Here is a 21,432-nt window from a genome sequence, read left to right on the forward strand (position 1 = left end):
AAACATTAAATTTCTAGTATGCAAGGAGATTAGTTAACCTTCAATGCTGTATAGTCTAAGCTGCTCAGTCTTCACATTTGTCAGAACTTAAATTTGACTTTTTTGTTGTTAAACTATACACTTAGGTACATCAGATATTTAAAATGAATTTTTTTTCAGTCAGGCTTTGTAAACTGATCAAATTCTTGATTAACAAATGTGGAAATTTTATGCTGGACTTGCTGATGCATGTCAAACTCCCATTTGCAGCTAAATAGCTATATATTTTGCTATATGAGCATTGAATAGGTAAATAGAAGCTTTTAGTTGGCAATTAGTGGGTAATAAAGTTTTATTGTTATGCTGTAGGTATATTATTGAGCAGTAGTAATATTTTGGTTTAGACTGGGAATTGTATGCATATAATACATATTTGAAAGATGTTGAGTGTCACTGCTTTTTAGAATGTCTCCAAAGTAATGGTGCGCTAGGGAAATAATTTATTTTTCCTTCCTTTATCTTTCAAGGGACCAACATTTTTGGCTAGCATACATCAAAGCTGTATCCAGAGTGCATTGTTGTCACAAAGATAAATTATACAGAAAGCTCACAGTTTAAGCAAAATAAAACGCACAAAGAGGCATAAAGATGCTCCTAAAAGAGTAAAGTACAGGTAGAAGTGTGGCACCTAAAATTACTTGGTATCATCTGACCTAAAGATGAGGTGACCAGCAAAAGTATGTTTGGTGGGTAGAGGAATTAAATTGTTACTGCAAACTTGAGTGAGGAATCTGACAACCATGTTCTGAAAGCCTGAAAACTAAGCTGGCTGGTAACCAGGCTGCATCTGTGACTTGTCTTGTCTTCATCTGAAAACTGAGATCTTTCTCTTCTGCAGTATTCTTTAAACAGCTAAACATGTGTGGATGCATTTCAGAACACAGGTGTGTTTTTATACATGCAGAATGCTGCAGAGTCAATGAGGCTTTTGAATCAAATGTTGCTTTTTAAGGTAGAAGGGAAGAAGATAGTTTACTACTGTAATTTGTTACAGCCTAGAACGTAACAGACTTAATTCTACAATTATATGCATATAAAAGATAAATTGAGAAGTAAAATGAAGAACCCATGTGACATGTTAAACCCGAGTAATTGGCTTTGTGTTTGTTTAGGTTAGTTTGTTTTTAAAATTTAGATCTGAAAATTTTCAGTGGAGGCAGTGGTGTCTACACCAAAACATCAGTGAAATAAACTGATTTCTATGTTTCATGTGTGTGTTTTTATTTACAGATGACATGGCAGAACTTCTCCTCGGAGAGTCCAAACTAGAACAATTTCTGAAGGAAAATGCTCTTAAACAGAATAGCAGTCCACGGGGCCCTAGGCCAAAGCTGACTGAAGTCAGGAAACATCTCACAGCAGCACTTGACAGAGGAAACCTAAAGGTAAGTCGGTCAGTCTGAGCAAGAATTAGAAAATGTGAAATGGACAACAGTGTGCTGCTAATTGTGGAGATGAACGTGGAAAGTTCTTGTGTGTGGATTTATTGTTATTCCCAGAACATCATCAGTGCTATGCTATTTCATGTCTTTTTGTTTCTTCGTGGATTTTTGTTCAGATAAATTTCTCAAATCTTCTTTCATTACAATAACAAGAAAATCGTCACCAACTTATGAAATGCTTAAGTGAAGTCTTTGCTGTATATAAATAAATTATTCTTTGGAGTGTATTAGGTAGAAATATGTGGTTATAAAACCACAAAATACTTGACAAATTTCTGTAATAGACTCATGAGTATGCAGGAAAGACTTCTGAAGTTATGTTTGGGGACGAAAAGTAAGGTTTATCCTTGAGAAGAGCGTTTATGTCACAAACTTTCGATGTTCTTAATCATTCTTTTCCTTCTTTGCTTAACTATTGTTGTAGGTACTAGTTCACTTATTTTTCTATATTCATAGGTGTCTTTTGTAAGATGAGAACCTGCCTTTTCAGTCATCTCTAACTTCCATTTCTGTGTTTCCAATGATTCATGGGAGGATTTCCTTCCCTTCCTTTTTTCCTTCCTTGAATCCTTTTTTCAAGATGTTTCCTCTACCCTGATGCTTTGAAATTGTGCACATTAAATATATAGGCTGTGGAATACAATCTTGAGATTTGACACTGTTATTTTGAACTGTACTTGTGGTGTTAAGAAAAAATCATTGGAGGGGTTGTAATGATAGGCTGTCTTTAAATAGTTTTGTTACCTGGCAAAGCTGTCTGCTGCTTGAGAGGTATTACTGGTGCATGCGTAAACAAACATACGAATGTGAAAAATGACTGATGATGCTGTTCAATAACTTGCTGGAGAATGATTATGTGGCTTCACACCCTACCTCAAAGCTTCCCAAATATAACATGAAGATAGAATTTTGGTGATTAGTTGCTCTCTCACAAGATATCTACTGTGGGCTTCCACAATTAGTATATGCAGAAAACATGCCGAACAATTGTCAGGTTTGATAGATTTTTTTTTTATTTTTTTTTTCCTGAGGAACAAAACCTTTCTTATTCCTCTTCCTTCTAGCCAGAATTCTTACAAGAAGCTAACTTGATTATGGCCAAGCTAAACTATGTGGAAGGTGATTACAAAGAAGCTCTGAATACATATGCCAGAGTTGGAGTTGATGATTTGCAGCTAGCTGCTGTGCCGCCATATAGGTTACGGATGATTGCTGAAGCATATTCTACTAAAGGTAAGATTGCTCTTTCCCATATAATAATGTTAGAAATAGTTTTAAAAAGTGAATCAACATTTTGTCCAAAGTGAAAGAAATTGTTGGCATACATATAATCAACACGGTGATACAGTGCCACATGTGCAGATGAGTGAGAGGATGGCTTATTTCCTTTAAAATAGCCAGAGCTTGTGCTAGGTTGACAAGGCTCTTACCTCTGTTAAAATTTCCATTTTAACCCTGCTGTTACCCAGTCAAATTTTTATGTGTGTTTAAAAGTCCTTCAGTATCTGAATGTCCTATAACTTTCGCAAGATACTAGAAGTATTGGCACTGTTCCTGAAAGTTGTGTTACAAAAGTAGTGCAGTTCTTCAGTTGCTGTGGACAAAATTGAAGAACCTTGATTCACAATGCTGTGTACTGAATGTTAAGATGCATAGCCTAGGTTATGTTAAACTAGAATAAACCTAAATTGTTACTTAATCGAGTAAAGTAATCATGATAAATGAAAAGGACTTAAAGCAATGTTTTTCTTTTGCAGTTTAATTTTTAGAAATCTTCACTGAATATGTATCTTTTTTAAATTTCAGAAAATGTTTTTTGATTAATACAGGATAGTGAAAATTGTAATGCTGGCCTGGTGTCTTAAGGTGGCAGTACCACCTCAGTTTAGAAAACTTGTTCGTGGGCTGTGAGCTGGGTTAACGTTTTGAGGAAAGTGGCAGTTTGTATGCCATAGGTTTATGAGAATTTCCTGTCTGACTATGTTTGCTTTGGTCTGCTGTGTTTAAATTTGGGTTTGACATGCATACATACTGTTTGTTACCGCAAGAGAAGAGTCAAAGTTAGCAAACACAATTTAGGAGAGACTTCAATAGCATTCACTGGTAATTGTTCAAAGATTGTTCCTGGTCTTTGAAGAGGGTAACTGTTTCCACTGAAAATGGAAAGGGAAGGATGTGGGGAGTTTTTATGTGTGTCATAAACTTGCCCAGGTCTCTCATATGCCATCTGTGTGTGGGTTGTGAGTTTTTTTGTTGTTGCTGTTTTTTTGTCAATAACCTTCCATTCAGCTTTCCCTTTCACCCATCTGTGAAGATGGCTGTTGATTTTGTCACTCTTCCTATGCAAATGCAGTCTTGGACTTGATCAACTGTAAGTGCATAGATTTGCTTATCTCCAAGGAATCCCAATAAGTTAATTGAATATTTTCCCAGAGCGCAACTCTTCTGGCTCTGTTTTATTTGGCCTCATAAGAATATAGAACAGCTGAAATATTAAGACACCAATTTTGCAGAAAGGATTGCTATTATTCAGTTTACTTGATATGAAATTAATTGATTAGAAAATAGTAAATACACGTCTTGCCTTAATTTCTTCTCTACCCTGGAATATCTTGTAGATTCAGCTTTTAAAAAAAGAAAGGGAGAAAAGGCACATCTGCAGCCTAGATGTGCTTTTAATTGTTGCTTCTGATTTCAGGTTTTCTACTTAAACACTGAAATCTGTTGTATCACACCTGATCTAATCTTGATCAGACTTCACTGCTTTGGTCACTTTTACTGGGTGACTGGATTTCAGATTACCTGGGCAGACTAGCTGACTACTGCTTTTTTCCTTTTGCTCTGCTCATTTCCAGAATTGCGTTGTTTTGCCTTTTTTTTTTTTTTTTTTTTTTTTTCCCTACAATGTTTTATTTTTGAATGGGTAATTAATGGAATTTTGGAATTTAATATCCCTTCTTCCCAGGGTTGTAAGTTTGTCATCTCCTGCGTGTTCTAGAGTAAGTCTGAAGTCTCGGAGTGGTCTTAAATTCAATATTCAAAGTTTAGAAGCATTTAGAGTAACTGACAGCTAAATAGCGAACATTAATATGCAGTAGTACAGTTAACTCTCCCCTTCTTCCCCCTTCTCCTTCCCTCCCCTTCACTCCCTTCCCCGGAATTTCTATTTTCCACTTTTTAGAGCAGTTTATAAAACTTTTCAGTGTGAAGGGCTTCTTCAGAAGTGATTGGAGACTTGTAGTTACTATCAACTAAGTACAAGTTATTTTTAAATAGATTTTGTCCTTTGCTGTGACTTGTATTTCTACTTGTGGTTTAAAGGATAATCTGAATATCTGAAGTTTCCTAAGTATTTAGCTTTTATTTCTTTGGCAGTCATGAACAGATCACCATGTTCCCAAGAAATGCCTGTGTGCGTGCATCAGCCTGGCTGCCCTGCTCGGCATGGCAACATGCAGAGGCTGTAAAAATACCCGCTTCAGTTCCCTAATTTCAATCCACTTTTGGGCAAACCCAGTTCCACTGGATTTGTAGTCAGCAGGATATTGGTATCCTGTTTTGTAGTGGTCAGGCACTGATATGCTTGCCTGACAAAGCTGTAAGGCAGAAAAAACTAATGGGAGTTTTTAATTGCTCTACTTTTTATTGTTACTTTTATTTTTTTTTAATTGCTACAATTTTTTCCTCACTTAAGGTAGGAGTGCCACAAATGCTTCCCTTTTTACTCTGAGCTTTACATTCTGTAATGGAGGTGAGGGATTGAGTAGGATGCTTGAATTGAAATGTTGTTTATTCTTCTGCAATTGTTTCAAGGTACTTAATTGAACATGTTATGCCTAGACAATTAAGTCTACTGCAAGCCCTCAGAAATGGCCTGCTTTGTGCCTGTGCACTCTCTTACCCTTGCAAAACACAGAAAGTACATTTTTCTGTCCTTCACAGCAAAGGGAGATTCAGCATGTGTGTACAAATGAAATGAGGTGCAAAATGAGCCCAAGGTCAGGTTCAGGCTAAGCTTTGTTGGAGTTTTATCTACTAATGGCTAGTAAGAAGGAGAAGAGGAAAAGCAGTAGTGGCAATTGTGGGGAGAGGAAATGGAATTGGAACATTGGAGAGGAAGTGAGGTTCTTAAACACTTGTTGAACTCTGGAGTGTGTGCATGTATTTGTGTATGTGTTTATATATGTATGCATACAAATATATGGGGGCATACATAAACATAACATGTTTACGTAAACATATGCATTTATACATTTTTTATTGTTAAAAAATAAGATGTGGCAAAGAAAAAAAATCAGAAGAGGAAAATTCTTACTGACACTTCAATTTCTCCAGAATAAGTGTGTCTGAATGCATTATCCACCAAGCTGTTTGTTGTTTTTTGTTTGTTAGTTTTGTGAACCTGTATCTGAGAACTTACGAGATACAGAACTGCTGTGTCTCATGAAGACCAAAAAGCTAATGGGCTGGTAGTTTTGTGAGGGGGGGGAAAAAAGAGACTCTTTTTCCTGGCTTCTGGCAGCAAATGCAGCTGTCTGCTCTGATGTCTAATGCGTTTTCTTGGGTAAAAGATGATGGAAGAGTGGCCTGATGAAAAGTTATCTGCTGCCGTGTCCATTAAAACAGCACAAAGTAGACTAGCCAAGTGAATATGCATGAGGCAGAACTTCAGAAACTTGATTATCATAGGTCAGGATTCAGTACTGCTCGGATATCTCTCACCCAGAGGTGGGGTGGAGGCAGCTACCACACAGTAGTACTCCTGAATGGAGTACAGCTCTGGTATTTTTCTGCCTTTCTTCACCATTTCACGAAATTCACAAGTTAAAAATGGAGGAGTAGTGAAAGACAGTCTTCTTTTATGTGGTTAACTTTGTTGATAGGCATACTTTTCTGATCTTACACCCTTAAACTATTGTGATTTTTTTAAGCTAATTTTGATGCTGTGCTTCTGAGCAATTCTATTCTGTGTATATAGAAGGTGTTGTGTTGGAATAGCTGCAGTATTAAATTTCAAAAACACAATTTTGAACAAGACATCAAGAGGGGGTAATTTTCAAATGGCTTGTAAATTGAAAAGAGTTCCAAACCTCTTATAAGAGGTTAATTTTGTCTCTTTAGTATCATCTGCTTAAGTTCTTCACTAGATCAATTTAATTGCCCAATTCTCAATTTTGAGACTGAGGAAAATCTTAACTTAGGAAGAATTGAAATAAGACAAGTTATGAATCCATAAAGAAGTAACTAAAGATTGTATATGTCTGAGTCTTTTTCCTTTTTCAAGTTAGGCTTGTATACCTACCTCCAACTCTCTGTACCTTATTCTCTTCAAAGACAAATCAGAAAAAATTGTGTATGGCACTGTTATCACATGGTAGTGTATATTTAGAATCCATTTTAATAATGACTGAAGCTAATATTCTCTTAAGGATATGCTCTCTGGGAACAGGACAATTAAGTTTTTGCAAGTTTTCAGCAGTATATGAATGAGGTAATATACTGGAAAGTGCGCAGAGGCATTATTCAAATACCATGCGTGGCAGTATCTTCTGTGTTTCTAAGCAATTTTTGTTTGCTTATGGAAGCAGAGATGAGATACACAGTGGGATACTGAGGTGTTAATTTGGGGAGGTGCAACTTCCCAGCGACACTCAAATTACAAGTATATATTTAACTGGGAAATAAGGTTAGCAAAATCTAAGTTTACATGATTGTGATGCTGCGTAAGTCAAGATATGACTGAAAAATGGATGTGTAATTAATACTTGGCATTACAAATCAGTGAATCTTTCCACATATGCTCAGAGATGAACACTGCAATTTGTAAGTCCTTACAGTCTGCAATGCTGTAAACTTTTGATTTTAGTTAAGAAATGGTGTTCATATTTACTGTCTTGTCATAGATTAGTAGACTACCGCAGGTATCTGACAAGATAGCTGTGTTGCATTAGGGTCACGTTCTTGTTAAGTACATGAGAGATGACATATGTAAGTTAGACTGCGACATTACAGGATTGTAACCCTGTTGCTGCAGGCCATTCTGTGTCTCATATTGCCTGTTCGAATAGCTGTGTTTATATTTAGATGATGCATGTTGAGTAAGGTGAGATGGCCTTTACTGCTGCTGACCCATATTCAAATTTAATGTCACGTTTACCAAGTTAAATGATTGGCTATTAATTAGTTCTATTTACAGAAACGTGGAAATATTCATTAGGTTCAGTGAGAGTGTCAGCTGCATGTGAATTGCTACTTTGCAGTTAGCAAAGATCCTGCACTTAACTTTAATCATACCCGATCGTAATGAGATCTTGTGCGTTGCTAGCCTGTGTCAGCAGACACCAAGCAGCCCTTCATGGAAGAATGCTAAATGAAAGCTGTTTTAATCATTATGCCAGAGATCTCTAGCCTCATTAGGTAATGGGTCAAGAACTCAACTTCCTAAGTTCCCTCCTCCCATATTGCTGTGCAGAAGTTTGCTGCCAGCAAACATTCTGCAGACCGTGGCTGGGAAGCTTCAGCCATAGCTACTTAAAACTTTTTTCAGATAAAGCTTGGTTTTCCCAAGTCTGTATCTCTCCTGCTTGAATACGGGTTGAGGTAGAAAAGCCATGAGTTTGTCCTGCTTCCTTCAATGGAGCTTTAAGCTCTGGTGCTTGAAATCTAAACACTGAATGAAAATAATTTGGTTCTTCTATTCTGTGTTGTTATGAAAATACAAATATTTGAAAACTGTTACATTTAGAGGAGAAGTGTGGCCAGTCATTTCACAGCAGATGTTGTTACAGCTATGATACATTGTTTCAGATGATATGATAATAAATCCCCAAATACTGTTTTGGTTTTATTAACTGCTAAGTATTCACTTCAGAAAAGATATGAGTGTTCCTGCCATTAGAAACCAGGGTGTGTGTATATATATGTGTGTGTGTGTGCGTGCGTATTTTTATTTTTAAATTTGAAGAACTTAGAGATGCTTTGAAGAAATAGCATAACTCTGATATTAGAAAAAAAAAAAAACACTAATGAAGTAATATTGCAGTATGAGCATAGATGATGAAATACTGACTTCAGCTCTGGAAAGTGGTGCTTGTAATGCTCTGAGTTTTGTCTAGAATGGATTTAATTCTCTGTAAGTACCCTGTATGTAGAAAAATTAGCTAGCCAGAGCAGCTTCTTTAAATTCAAGTTTGCTAAGAGAAAAGGATATTGACCTTTCTGATACCTTTTCTGAGAAGCTGCTTGGGTATGCAAGTAGCTATAAAGGAGATTCCACATCCTAACAGTTGCTGGAGATTTTTTTTTCCTGTGTCTTTGCATGAGAGGGATGGGAAATCCAGCATATTTGAAAAACCAAAGAGATTAAATATTTTTGTTTCCTTATATTGGGTAAAGAAATAGGTAATTCTATGAAGACAATGTATCTGCAGTAAGAGGTACTTTTAATATAAATATATTTTCCTAATGCCTATTCTTAGTCTTCCTCCTTTTATTAATTAATACTTTACAAATACCAGTAGAGAATTGACAGGGAAAAAGTTTATACTTTTCTTTCAAAAAAAAATAATTCTCTACACACAAAGCACAATCTTTGACTGAGGACTTCTAGAAATAAGTCCTATACTTCAGTGAAATTAGCAGTGCTCGTTCTAAGTTCAGCAATAAACTGTGGGAGTTCCTTGATGGCTGTAACTAGAGCTGTTCCAATTTTTTTTGTCAAAAATTACTAGTAAGTGTGTGCTATAATCTATATAATTGCTTGTTCTAAATATGTAAGCTAAGTACGAAGCTTCTTTAAAAGCAGAGATGAAAGGTTGGTGCCTTTTGTGTACAGCCTATGGAACACTTACCACTATTGCTTTGCATATCCTATAGGGAAGAATAAAGGATGTATACTCAGACTTTGATTTTACATGTCGAAGGAAAACAGGAAGCAAACCCAGGGACCCTTTCTATTCATGCGACTTTTTCCCTCTTGCAAAAACATGTTTATTTACTTAAGTATAAAATAGTCTTTCACTTTTGTTTGTTTTTGTCTGTCCTTTGAATTGACTACTGAGGACAGGAGATAAACCACAGTTATTACTTGTGGTCTCTAAAATTGACAAGCACTTATACAGACAAGGTACTGACTGGCATCTTCTAAGATCCTCAGTTACACAAAATGCCATAAATGTGACAGATGCGACAGGCTCTTCTCAGGATTGCGGTGTGTAGATGTATGTTTTTAATGGTTTCAGTAGCAATCTGGGTGGTTTGAGTACTTGGTAAAGATCTGAAATCTGCTGTGGATTCCCTTTTGACCTTTGAGTAATTTTTGCTTTACTTTGTAAAATGAAATGGGGATGTTAGTTGGTTTTCCAACAGAAAGTCTACTTTTTTTTCTTTTTAATGAATGAAAATGAAAAGTCAATGTAATCAAAACAAAAAACTGCAAAGAATAAGCAAATCTTATCCATGAGAACTTAAAACTTGTTAGTTTATTGCTCATTCTTATGAGGAACCCTCTTTTTTGGGTAGTAGTTATGTGTATGTGATACTGCAGTTAGTTTGCTCTTGTAATGTACTTGTTTAAAAAAAAAAGGCTTGGCATAACTTTGATCACTGATTTGAGAGCATACAGACATGAAGATCACTTGGAGTAAGTGATAAAACTATCTACTGTCTGCTTTCTGAATCTAAAATATGGATAATTTATAATTTTTATAAAAGATTTAAAGAAAACCTTCACAAGCTATCATGTAATTGAAATATCAGGCGTACCTTTTTCTTGTTCAAATACTGTTTGTTGCTGTTCTACTCTTTTGACAACAATTTTAGAGTTACTTGGCAAAACACACAAGCTTAACTAGAATGGACTTGTATTCATTTCACTGCTTCTCACTTTCTTTTCCCTCAGGAGTCATCTTGCTTGATATCTGGACTAGATATGTATGAGATAAGTGTCTTCCCAAAATAAAACTGACCCAGTTTGTTAGAAGCTTTTACTTGAAGGTGGTTTTGACTGGAAGGGCTTAAACTTAAAAGCCATAATATCAAAGTCAATTTGTGATACCAGCTGGCATGATATTCTTGAATACAAGCTAAAACAATATCAAGAATAAAGGTTAAATAAACCAATTGCTGTGACTTGTACAACAAATGCAGTAATATTTCATAGCAGTAACTCTGCTGAATTTCTCAAAAAATAGAGTTGAACATGTAACTCTTTGCTGAATATCTCAAAAAATTACAAGTAATTAAAGAAATTTGTACCCTTTTCAGGCAGAAAAACAGATTTTTGCCCGGGAACTCTGGAAATAAGCACATAGGGGAGATCTGACTTGTCCAAATGCATGTGAACATTGTCAGCAGATTATTTAGGGTGACATGTGTGTCTTTGAATTCATGTGTTTCTAAATTCCGTAAGTTACAACTTGCCTTTTGTTTTTCAAGACTATATAATATAATATTGCCTTATAGTATATAATATTGCCTAATATAATAATGCTTTGTTTTAATTAATTTCTAATCATTCACAATATTCTTACAAAGAAGTGGGTAATATAATTTGTGGTTGTTATTGCTATATTGCTGTTTTTATCTATTTCAAATTAAAATATTTTTATGTGTTTTAATAATTATTTCTACACTCCATCATCTGTTTTTAATCACAGAATCACAGAATTTCTAGGTTGGAAGAGACCTCAAGATCATCTAGTCCAACCTCTACCTAATGCTAACAATCCCCAAAGATTCTCTTAAGATTCTCTTAAGAAAGAGTTAAATGAGTAGCTTGGAATCTGAAGGAACTTCTTGTTTTAACATGTTACAGAATTCTTAATTTATTCAATGTTTTCCTTCTAGTCAATATGGTTTCATTTTTAATGCAGTATTGAATTGAAATTATTTCTTGTGTCAGCAAACCAAATAAAGTCTCTGAACCATCCTGGTAAATGGTTGTTCCAGGATAGTTCTCCAAATTAACTTCTGTCTGTAAAGCATTGCCTGCTTAAAATACATATACTTTGACAGGTTGTAATAAGCATACCAGGAAAAATACACTAAGTACAGTTGTATAATAAAGTTACTTTAAGCAATAGTATTATGTGCTTTGTCAGAGGACCCTGTCACAATTTTGTACTTTTCCTCTCCATTACTTTAAATTTTCTGATGGAACACTGAGATTCTTTGATATCTGAAAGAGAATTCCCAGCTAAAATGAGAAAAGGTCCTTATACTGAGATTTTCAACTTAAAAAAAAAAAAAAAAAATAGTTCTGGCCATAAATTATAAAAATATAAATAATAAAACGGAGACAATTCTACAAATAGCCGGCTGAGTAATGTGTGCCATAAATGGAGGATTACTGTGGGGCCCCTGTTGTTTGTGTCATGGGAGAGAAGGGGTGGAGAGAAGTGATCCATGTGCCCACTATCTGATGCTTTTAGTCATTTGGCATTTTTCTAATTGCTGCTCATTTATTGTGTTTTATGGTCATCTCTTAGTTTGAAATTGTTCATGTAGGACACTGCAAGCTTTTTATCCAACATCAACCATATGTTTAGTTCTTATCAGAGGGTCACTTCAAGCAGCAGGAGATTTGAACTTTTTGTATAGTTACATCTTTTGGATATATGATTAGCAAAAGACAAAACAAAACAAAATGAAAAAAACAGCCAGACAAACAAAAATAACAACAAACTACCTATACTACATATAACAATATTTGTTATATGATTGAAAAATTGAAAGAAAGCAGACCAGCATAAGTTGTTCTAGACTATTTTAATATATTTTCTAATATTTAGAGAGATGTTAAGATGAAAACCACAACATGTCAGAAAAGCCCAGTGTCTGTTGTACTCAGGTTTGGCAGGTTTTCAAGAGAGTCTACTTGAATGTTTGCTAGGCTATCAGAATGTGTAGATTTTTGAAAAGTATACTGATTTTTAAGTTTGTTTTGCAGAATATGATGTGGAGATCTGTTGCATGTCAAAAGTAGAAGGGAATCTTTTACTAATATGCACAAGAAGGTACAAAAGTTTTAGTGATTTGTATTTAAAAAAAATAAAGTATCCTCTATCAAATGCAGAAAGTTTTTCATCTTTTCTGCTCGGTGCTGTTGAGGCTCCAAGTAGAGCTTTGTATCCATTTTTTGGCACAATGAGCCAAGGTAGATATAACCCATTGGAGAGCCTCCAGAGGAGACGAAAATGATCTAATATCAAGGAAGCATGAAAAGAATGAAAATTTGATATTCATTGTAGGAAACATGTCTCTCTTTTTCTAGATGGAAATTAGAAAAGAAATTTTGTAAAGAAAGGAATAATCTGTGAAGAAGACTAGGAATACTTAATCTAGGGAGGGAGATTTAGATGTTAGGAAAAAATACTAATTGTAAGAATAGCTGTGCTCTATAATGCATTGTATAAGAAGGCCAAGGATTTAAGAACATGTTGGAAGAGCATCTGTTGGTGTTGGTTGATTCCTTATTCAGATAGACAGAGGAGTGTTCTCGAGGTCCTTTCCAGCTGTTTTCATTAATTATTTTGAAAACAACTTTAATAGAAGTGGCTTGTATAGGAGATACCATTGATTAATGAATGTTATTTTGATTTTAGACAAGCAAAAACTTTATATTTTTTGGCTTCAAAGCACCAGATAATGTTTTTGTTGGATAGGTCTAATAAAGGCACAAAAGACTTCTGTGCTTGATGAGAGAGAGAGGTACCTCTTACTAAAGCTGGTTGTATTGAGTTGTTTTGTGGGCATTCACATAAATGTGGGTATCTGTCACAATTTTTCCTAGAAAATCTAAGGCTTAAAATGCTAACTGCCTGTGTGGTGTCTTATGCTGCATTTATTTTTAATGCAAGACCTAATGAGGGTGTGTATGGAGGGCAATTTAATAGTGATTAAATATTAAATATTAATATTAATAAATATATTTTTTTTCAGTTCCTATATTGTTCATTAGCACGGTAGGCCAGCACAAAGTTAGGATCATGTCTGGGTTCTTGAACTTATTCTGATTGTCTTGACAACAGATACAAAAAGCGTATTGAAATCACTATTTGTCATTAGGAGTTTAGTGTTTTCTTCCTGCAGAGGATATGCTAATCCTTTCTTTTCAAGCATGTTGTTAATTGTGTTTAGTGTGTTCTGTAATTCCACAGCAAGGTAAGTAGAATCAGACAGCGAATAGGCCACTGTTCAGGGAATGAGTGTTTGACAAATAACATAGGTAACAGGTGATATAAATCTTGCTGCAAGCCTGTTGCACTGTGTAGTGAGATTTCTGAAAACTGAAGAGATGGAAATTTGATAAACAAAAAATTAAATCCAAAAATTCCACTTCCTGATCCTTTATTTCTTGAAAATATATTTGCTTTTGTTGGTGCCTCTGCTTTGCTTGTTGCTAAGTTTGGTATTACTTTGAGTGCTTTTCTCACCTTGCTGTTGTTTCTGTAATCACTTGGGGTAAGTGAAGATGTCTCCAGTAATTCAAAAGTGGTATAGAAGGACACTGGACAGCTTTGTGGTAGAATGTCATAATTTTAATTTAAATCATAATTGCTGAAATTGCTTCTCATAGTTTTACAATCATTAAGGATTCAGTGTTATTTACTTCTGTCTGTATCAGAGGACCATACCTTCAATTTTTTTCAGTAACTTCTTTGCTTCTTCCCATAATCAAAAGGGTTTAGCCTGGATTATACTCCAGATGCAGTATTTTATGACATTAGTTTTTAATGCTTCCTTTGAAAATATTTTATTTTCAGGTCTCTGTCTTGAGAAGTTGCCAATTTCTTCTTCAGCTAGCAACCTCCATGTGGACCGTGAACAAGAAATTGTTACGTGCTATGAGAAGGCTGGGGATATTGCTCTTCTGTACCTTCAGGAGATAGAAAGGGTAAGAATTGTGTGGATCATCTCTTATTGGTATGATGATACCGACATTTTGGTGGTTCATCTGAAAGAAAACGTCTGATATTTGTTTTCTTAGAACTTCAGGGCATGCTTACTATTGGACAATAAGGCTAGTGTGACTTTCTGTCCTCCTAGAAGATTCTGCTAGTAGTCTGAAAAGGGACAGAACTCTCTTAATTATTATGTATGTTCAGGATGCTGATCTGTAGCCTCCTTGGAATTCATTTATGAACATGGTATATTATGGTATATTTCAAACACATAGGAAGTAGGAAGTATGTATATTGTGTGTATACGCTTCCTGGCATTTCAGATAATTCTTAAAAATAATTAATGGTATACTCTCCATTAGATACTAAGCTGGGGTCAGAAAAGCAAAAGAAAAAAACAAAATGAAGAGGGAGAGAAGTAATTGATACTGCTTTTTAAATAAACACACATTCTTATTTTCTGAGCTTTTTTGCTTTGGAGTGTTTTTGTTGTATCTTAGTGGTTGGTAGAATATGTAGTGAATATTAAGGCAGTTGAAAGCTGATCATTTTCCATTTTTAATGTAACTAATACAAATTAAATCATTTCTAAACTGTTTCTTTTAAAATCTCTCTGGATATCACTTTTAATCTTCAGTGCTGCTTTCTGCAGCACTCTTTCCTATTCTGCCAGGTTTTAGATTTTAAATACCATCACCTCAGCTACTCACCGAGTGAGGTTGCAAATATGCTTCATCATGCACTTCTTTTTTATACTGTTCTTCACATTAACTTCTGAAAATGTATTATAAAATTTTTCTTAGAGGCCATTCTGCTTGGTGAAGAAATTACTGTTTAAGGGATAGTCAACAGAAAAAAAAGATTTATATTTAGGTATGAATGGAATTAAGGATAGAACTATTCTGCTATCAGCTGCCTGAAAATGAAAGACTTCTCCAGTGTAAAGTATTAGTTTCATTGTGAAAGTCTACAAAACTTGATAATTTTTGTTGTATTTTTTTCTTGTGTTCTCCTAGGTGATTAATACAAATATACAAAACAGAAGCCCTAAACCAGGACCCACTACACATGAACAAGAACTTGGTTTTTTCTTGGAAACAGGATTACAAAGAGCACATGTTTTATATTTCAAGAATGGGTAAGATTTGGTTCACCATTTTTGTTTTGATTTAAGTTTTGTATTTTCGTTCTAACAGGTTGTGATACTTTTTAACAATTGTGGGTCATGTGATCACAAGGCCTCTTTAATAAGGCACAAAAGTTTTAAATGAAATAGTGAGGCTGTCCATATTGTATTTATTTATGTGTTGTTAAATCCTTTGATTAAAGTATATGAAACAGAAAACATTTTGTATTTTACTTTCTAATTGTGAGAACTTAAAATACCTTAAACTTAACCTATTCTTTGATAGTTTTTATTTTACTATTAGAAAGTAAATATTAGAAATATGTTATTATAGAGTGATTGAGAACATATTGAAATTCCTGATTTTTATAATTTTGATTTCATAATTTTTTTCTGAATCTCTTCAGTTATCACTTATTTTAACATTATGCTGCAGGATAAATGTGCATGAAGACCAACAGTATGTATACAAGTATACAATCTCTATTGTACCTGCTCTATAGATCCTTTTAGATCCTGCATGGGAGCTCCTTTATAATTTTAAAGAAAACTTCTATTAAAAGTCTAAAAATAAATTCAGCCATCACGGAAAATAAAAAAAAAAAAAAGAAGCAGTACTCTTCGTGTTTTTGGAGCTTTAAAACTTTGCACAAATGGTTTTTAAGTACATTTCTGACATTTGTTGTTGAAAGCATATAGTTTAAAAATTGATCTGCAGGGCTTTTGTTTTGTGTTATTTTATTGAAATTTTGGAACTCTAGATAGGACTAGCATTTTTTACCAAAAATGTTTCTTATTCTTTCAAGTGCATAATCAGGAGATGAAGGTAAATTATGCAGTGTCTGTAAAGAGTTCGAGATTTTCATGTACTGATGGTTGGTTGATAAAAGGATATCCCAATTTTGAAACTGTCCAGGGCAGTCAGAGCAGTCAGCAGGAAAATGGTCACTAAGCTTCTTAAAGTAAGGAAGTAATGCTGCCATATTGCATGATCTGAGAATTATGTATGAGTTCAGTTTTCATCATTTAATTGCAAGTGGAATGGAATGTTCTGAAAGTGTTTTTTGTTTTTTTTTTTTTTTGTTTGTTTATTTTTTTAGCAGGGCTAAAAATAAATTACTGTTTTCGTGTCTGCACAAAAGATAAGTAAAATGCAAATATTAAAAGAATCGCAGTGGCAATCATGGTAAAGAATAAGCTAAATTCCACATTTCAAAGGATTTTGAAGGCCTAAAAGTAATCAGCAGTAGATAGAGAAGATTAAGAGTAACCACAAAAAGTTGTGTAGTGGTTTATTAAGGAACATTTAGCCCATAGAGGAATGCTTTTTTTTTTTTTTTTTTTTTTTTTTCCTAGACCATATCAGCTGGTCTGGCATAAACTTTCAAAAAGCTGATTCGATTCAGTGCACATCGTAATCCTTCACAGTGAAGCTGGTGTTCTTATCAACTCCTCCATAAACATACTATTTTTTTTTTCCTCCACTCCTTAGTACAGTGGTCGCTTGTAGTTTACAAGCAGATTATGCATTATATATTTAATTTTAAATGTCGTCTTCCAATTTAGTTGTCTAGTGCTAGAAGTAGTAGAAGAGGAAACGAGGTGTCAGGGAAAAATGAATCAGAGCCAACCATTATTTTGCATACTTGTACCATTATATCCTTCAGTTTCCTTTCTTAATTTAGAGCCAATCCCAATTCTTTCAAGATTGCCTAATATGGCCATTGTTCCAGGCCCTCAGTTATATTGCTGCTTTTATTGGTCCTTTCTTTTTTTGCTTGTTTGTTTTTCAATTGAATTTACCAGAAATGAACACAGAAGGTTGCTACTTTAAATATATATATTTTTAACAGTGACAAATTTTTAGCATGCTTTTCAATACATTGGTATCAAAGATGCTTCCCTTGATTTTTAAATTTGGCATGTATTCTGATATTAGGTTTATCAGAACCTAATAAATTGAGTTCAAGATCTTCAATCTTTGTATTATGCTTTCCAATATACTTCAAGTTTTAATTTAATCTAAAATTATAATGATTATATGAAAATTTTCAAGCAGGGGAAATGTAGATATTTTTAATACAGAGAGTTTAGAAACTGAAATACTGATTTAAATAAACTTTTTTCAGTTAAAGTTGTAGATACCAAAAGGGCGTGAATCCTGTGGAAGATGCAGGAAATCACCTATTTAACTGCTTGTGAGTGTTGAGGTAGAAGAAAAGGAAAAATTAGCCTGTTTTTACAGGCAGACCAGCTCTGGTATTCATATTGCGATGCAGTGGAGGCTGTTACTTGTATGTTCTTGAAGTGAGATTGTAACATTAAAATAAGTTAAATCCAAAAAGAAAGTTCTTTCCACTAAACTATCATCTGGCATTGTATTGAGTGAATTCAAATTTTTTCTTGTTATCAGCATTGTGGATTTAACAATTTATACACTAGAACATGCTTAAAGATCTGACTAGATGCTTATGGATATGGGTGTGGAATTACTTTTTTTAAGGTTTCAGTTCCACTCCAATAAATACTAAAAAAAAAAAAAAACAACAACAAAAAAAAACAAACAAACAAACAAAAAAAAAACTGATGGAGAACTGAATTTGTCTAAAGTCCTTATGTGGGGAAATGTGTTGTTGTATACCTTTGTTCACTCCTATATTCACTGCTTTTGGACTCTTTGTCCTCTAGAACTGGAAATCCCATTTTTGTGTGTGTTAATTACAAACTCAAAAAGAAATTGAGAACTTTAATACCAACTAAAAGAGCATCATTTCAGCAGTAATGTAGGGAATGTTGTGGCCTACCCAGAATGCTGCTTGATCAACTTTAAACTTCTGCTCACTAACTGTGCAGAGATTTTCATTTGAGTCAAGAAAGCAAGTTTTTGTGGAAGATTAAGTGAATATCTTTCAGGCATGCATTAGTGTTTGAAACCTCTGAAGCCTAACTGCTAAGTGCCAGCATTTTGAAAATACATGGAATAGCAATTATCTAAAAATAAAAAAAAAAAAAAAACAAAAAAAGCCTAAAGTGGCAATAGTCTGAATGGAAGAGCACTATTTTAATGATCTATTAAGGCACGAATCAGAAATTAATGTTTTCTTCCAAAATGTACAGAATTTAAGTAAAGTGTCAAACTAGATTCCCATTTTTCACTTGGGAGCTGAGGAACATTTCAGCTTTGCAAGTTGTAGCAAGTTAAGGAAGCTGTTCTGAATCTAAAAGGAGGGTTTAAAATATATATGACTTTAAATGTTTTTCTGGCTGATTATGCAACTTCCATTTAGTCTAGTAGCTGCTTTGTAATTTCAAATTGGTGGAGTTCAAAGACCTGGTATTGTTCCAAGAAAAGCAACGAGCATAAAAACTTTGACATGAGTACTTTAACATATTTTTTTTGTTGTTGTTTGGTTGTGTTTTTGTTTGCTTGTTTGTTTTCAAGTAAAATGCCCCTGATAAAGGACATCAAGTTATGTTCTGAGTAATCCTTCTGTTGAATTTACTTTGTAGTTGTGCTTTAAGATGAACCAGACAAAATTGTAAATGTATTTTTGAATTAGCAAAGGTCAGGACAGTATTGGCTCTGTACACTCTTAAAGCAAAAGAGCTTTTTGGTTGGAATCTATAATCAGGTGGCCATCATGTGAAAACCAGCATTAGCTAACTTCCTGAGCTCTCTTACCACTTATCCTACATGTCACAACCTCTCAAGGACATTGCTCTAGGGACTGGACCAGGTCTGTATTCCTCATGGTGCCATTATCTGTGCTGACACAGCTGCTCTGAAGCAAGACCTTCCCAGTCCTCTCCATGATGATGTTGTTCAGAGGCCAGCCCTTTCTTAGCAGACATTTAACCCAAGAAAATAGAAAGTTTTTATGTGAATAATTGATTTTTATTGGCTTACAGAATGTCTGACAAACACACAAAACAACAGTACTTGGAGTTACTCATGTAAAGGACTTGTCTATGTAGGAGTTGTTTTGTTTTTCCACTATGGCACTTGCAGGAATATTGCTCTTGTGTTAGTAGGCAAGGGAGAGTGTACAGAAGTCAATCCGTAAGCGCTATTGTTGCGTGCATGTGTGTGGGTGTGAATGTGTGATACCTTGACCAATTGTTCTGCACATCTCCAAAGATGAAGATGCAAATTCTGATGAAGTCTTAGGTATCTTGTCAACATTAATTAGTAAATAAGGTACATCACTGAATGTGAGCCACAGTTGCCAGTTTTAACTAAAATGTTAACTGACCCTGTTGACTTGAAGAGGAGGAAATAACTAGGTGGGAGGATTTATTGGTGCTAGGTTTCCTCATGGTAGTGGCAGAACTGATTTGCTAAGCATTTGGGTAAGTGTGCCTGGGAAGGAGTGTATGTATTTTGGTCATAGTTGTCATGAAAATGGAACTGGATCTTGGAAAAAACAGGTGACTGCTTATCTACAGAGATGTAAAAGACTAGTCCTAAAGGATGATTCATCTTCATTTTAAATAATAATAACTATTCTGAAACTATTTTTGCAGAGAGTAAACACATTGCATTGTTTGACTCTTCAGTGCTATCCTCTGAAGTTGTAGACAGTGCATCAGAGTTCAAACTAGTTTGTGACAACACGGGCCGTGGTGTTGTAGTGGACAGAAGGCTGGTACAGTGGTAAGAAAAAACAAATACTGTGCAGGTGTTGGAGACTGTGTGTCTCGTCATTTGTTATTGAAATTCATGTCATTTGAAATTCATCGGTTCTTTCAAAGCGTCCAATGCTCAGGTTATTTCCTCGTCATTGTCCAGACAATTAAAAATAAATGTTTCTAAGTTAAAAGTAGTATTGATTTGACTGTGGTAAGAATCAAAGCTTAACTGCAGTGAAAACCTTGGAAACGGTATGTGTTACAGAAATGCTAGTCATCTGTTAAAGGCAGGCAAGCTTTACCTGTATTTTCAGCTGAATACTGGAAAAATCTTCCTTTGCACCTCCCGATCTCCACATCCTTTCCTATCAAAATATATAACCACCAGGATAATGTATTCAACAGCCAGTTTACTGGAGAGGGCTTGTAATTATTGTTGACATGCAGGCACTTTGGTGTTTGTACTGAAAATGTTTTCTTATGTTCCAGCAATTTGTATTTGGTAGGCATGTCAGATCTGACCTTTTATGTCTCCCAGATTCTCTGTCCCTTGCTGGCCTACCCTTCCCAAATGATTTTCTTCTCAGCTCCTGTTGGATGCACTGTATTTTTAAATACGAGAAAGTGAAAGTGGCATTTCTTTTTATGAGTGTGTGGTAGTGCCCTTGTGCATTTGATTTCTCTCCCATGCATAAACATAGTGCATGTGTATGAATAATTTTGATCGTGTTTTAATGTCATCTTGTTTTACTGCCACCAAATCTTCATATTACTGCAGTGGGGGTACTTAAAAACAGAGTTTCTTTGGAAATAAGTGGTTCCTCAGAGATTGCATTCAGACACAAGTATGGTAAGCAACTCAGCAGTGAAGTAATCTCCCTCATTTATTTTGCATTGACATTTTTATAAGACTATCAACAAGATGTTTTTAGACTTTTTTTTTTTTTTTTTTTCCCTTAAAGAAGTGTTGCTTGTAAGTCTTATGCTTAGGAATACTGCATGAATTCTTCTTAGTTATGAATAAGCAGTGGAACAGTATAAAGAATAGTAATTACTAGGACAGATTCTGGTTGTTTGTTTTGAAGCATTTGCATGGGTTCTTTTTTCCAGAAAGTATTGTACCTGTTTGTAGGTACAATTCGTGTTTTAAGTGTGCTCTGTGTAGTATGAATTTAGAGATTTTTGCCTTTATCGTCCTGCTTTTCTCCGAGTTAATGTATGCGTTTACATGGCAGTGTTCACAATGAATTTGGAGAGCATAAGAATAAAAGAAAGCTTAGTAAGCACTTTCAGA

General features: G+C 34.7%; 1 protein-coding gene across 1 annotated transcript in view; it reads left to right on the top strand.

Moving 5' to 3' along the window:
• The window catches only part of TTC7B (tetratricopeptide repeat domain 7B), a 134,118-nt gene that overhangs the window by 19,350 nt on the left and 93,336 nt on the right, over positions 1–21,432 (top strand). Inside the window, exons 2-5 of the mRNA XM_032189229.1 lie at positions 1,270–1,424; positions 2,546–2,714; positions 14,246–14,376; positions 15,400–15,521. Coding sequence (XP_032045120.1) covers positions 1,270–1,424; positions 2,546–2,714; positions 14,246–14,376; positions 15,400–15,521 — 577 coding nt within the window. The remainder of the gene's footprint in view (positions 1–1,269; positions 1,425–2,545; positions 2,715–14,245; positions 14,377–15,399; positions 15,522–21,432) is intronic.

Source organism: Aythya fuligula, chromosome 5 (genome assembly GCF_009819795.1).
Source record: "Aythya fuligula isolate bAytFul2 chromosome 5, bAytFul2.pri, whole genome shotgun sequence".
In the NCBI taxonomy this organism is placed as follows: domain Eukaryota; kingdom Metazoa; phylum Chordata; class Aves; order Anseriformes; family Anatidae; genus Aythya; species Aythya fuligula.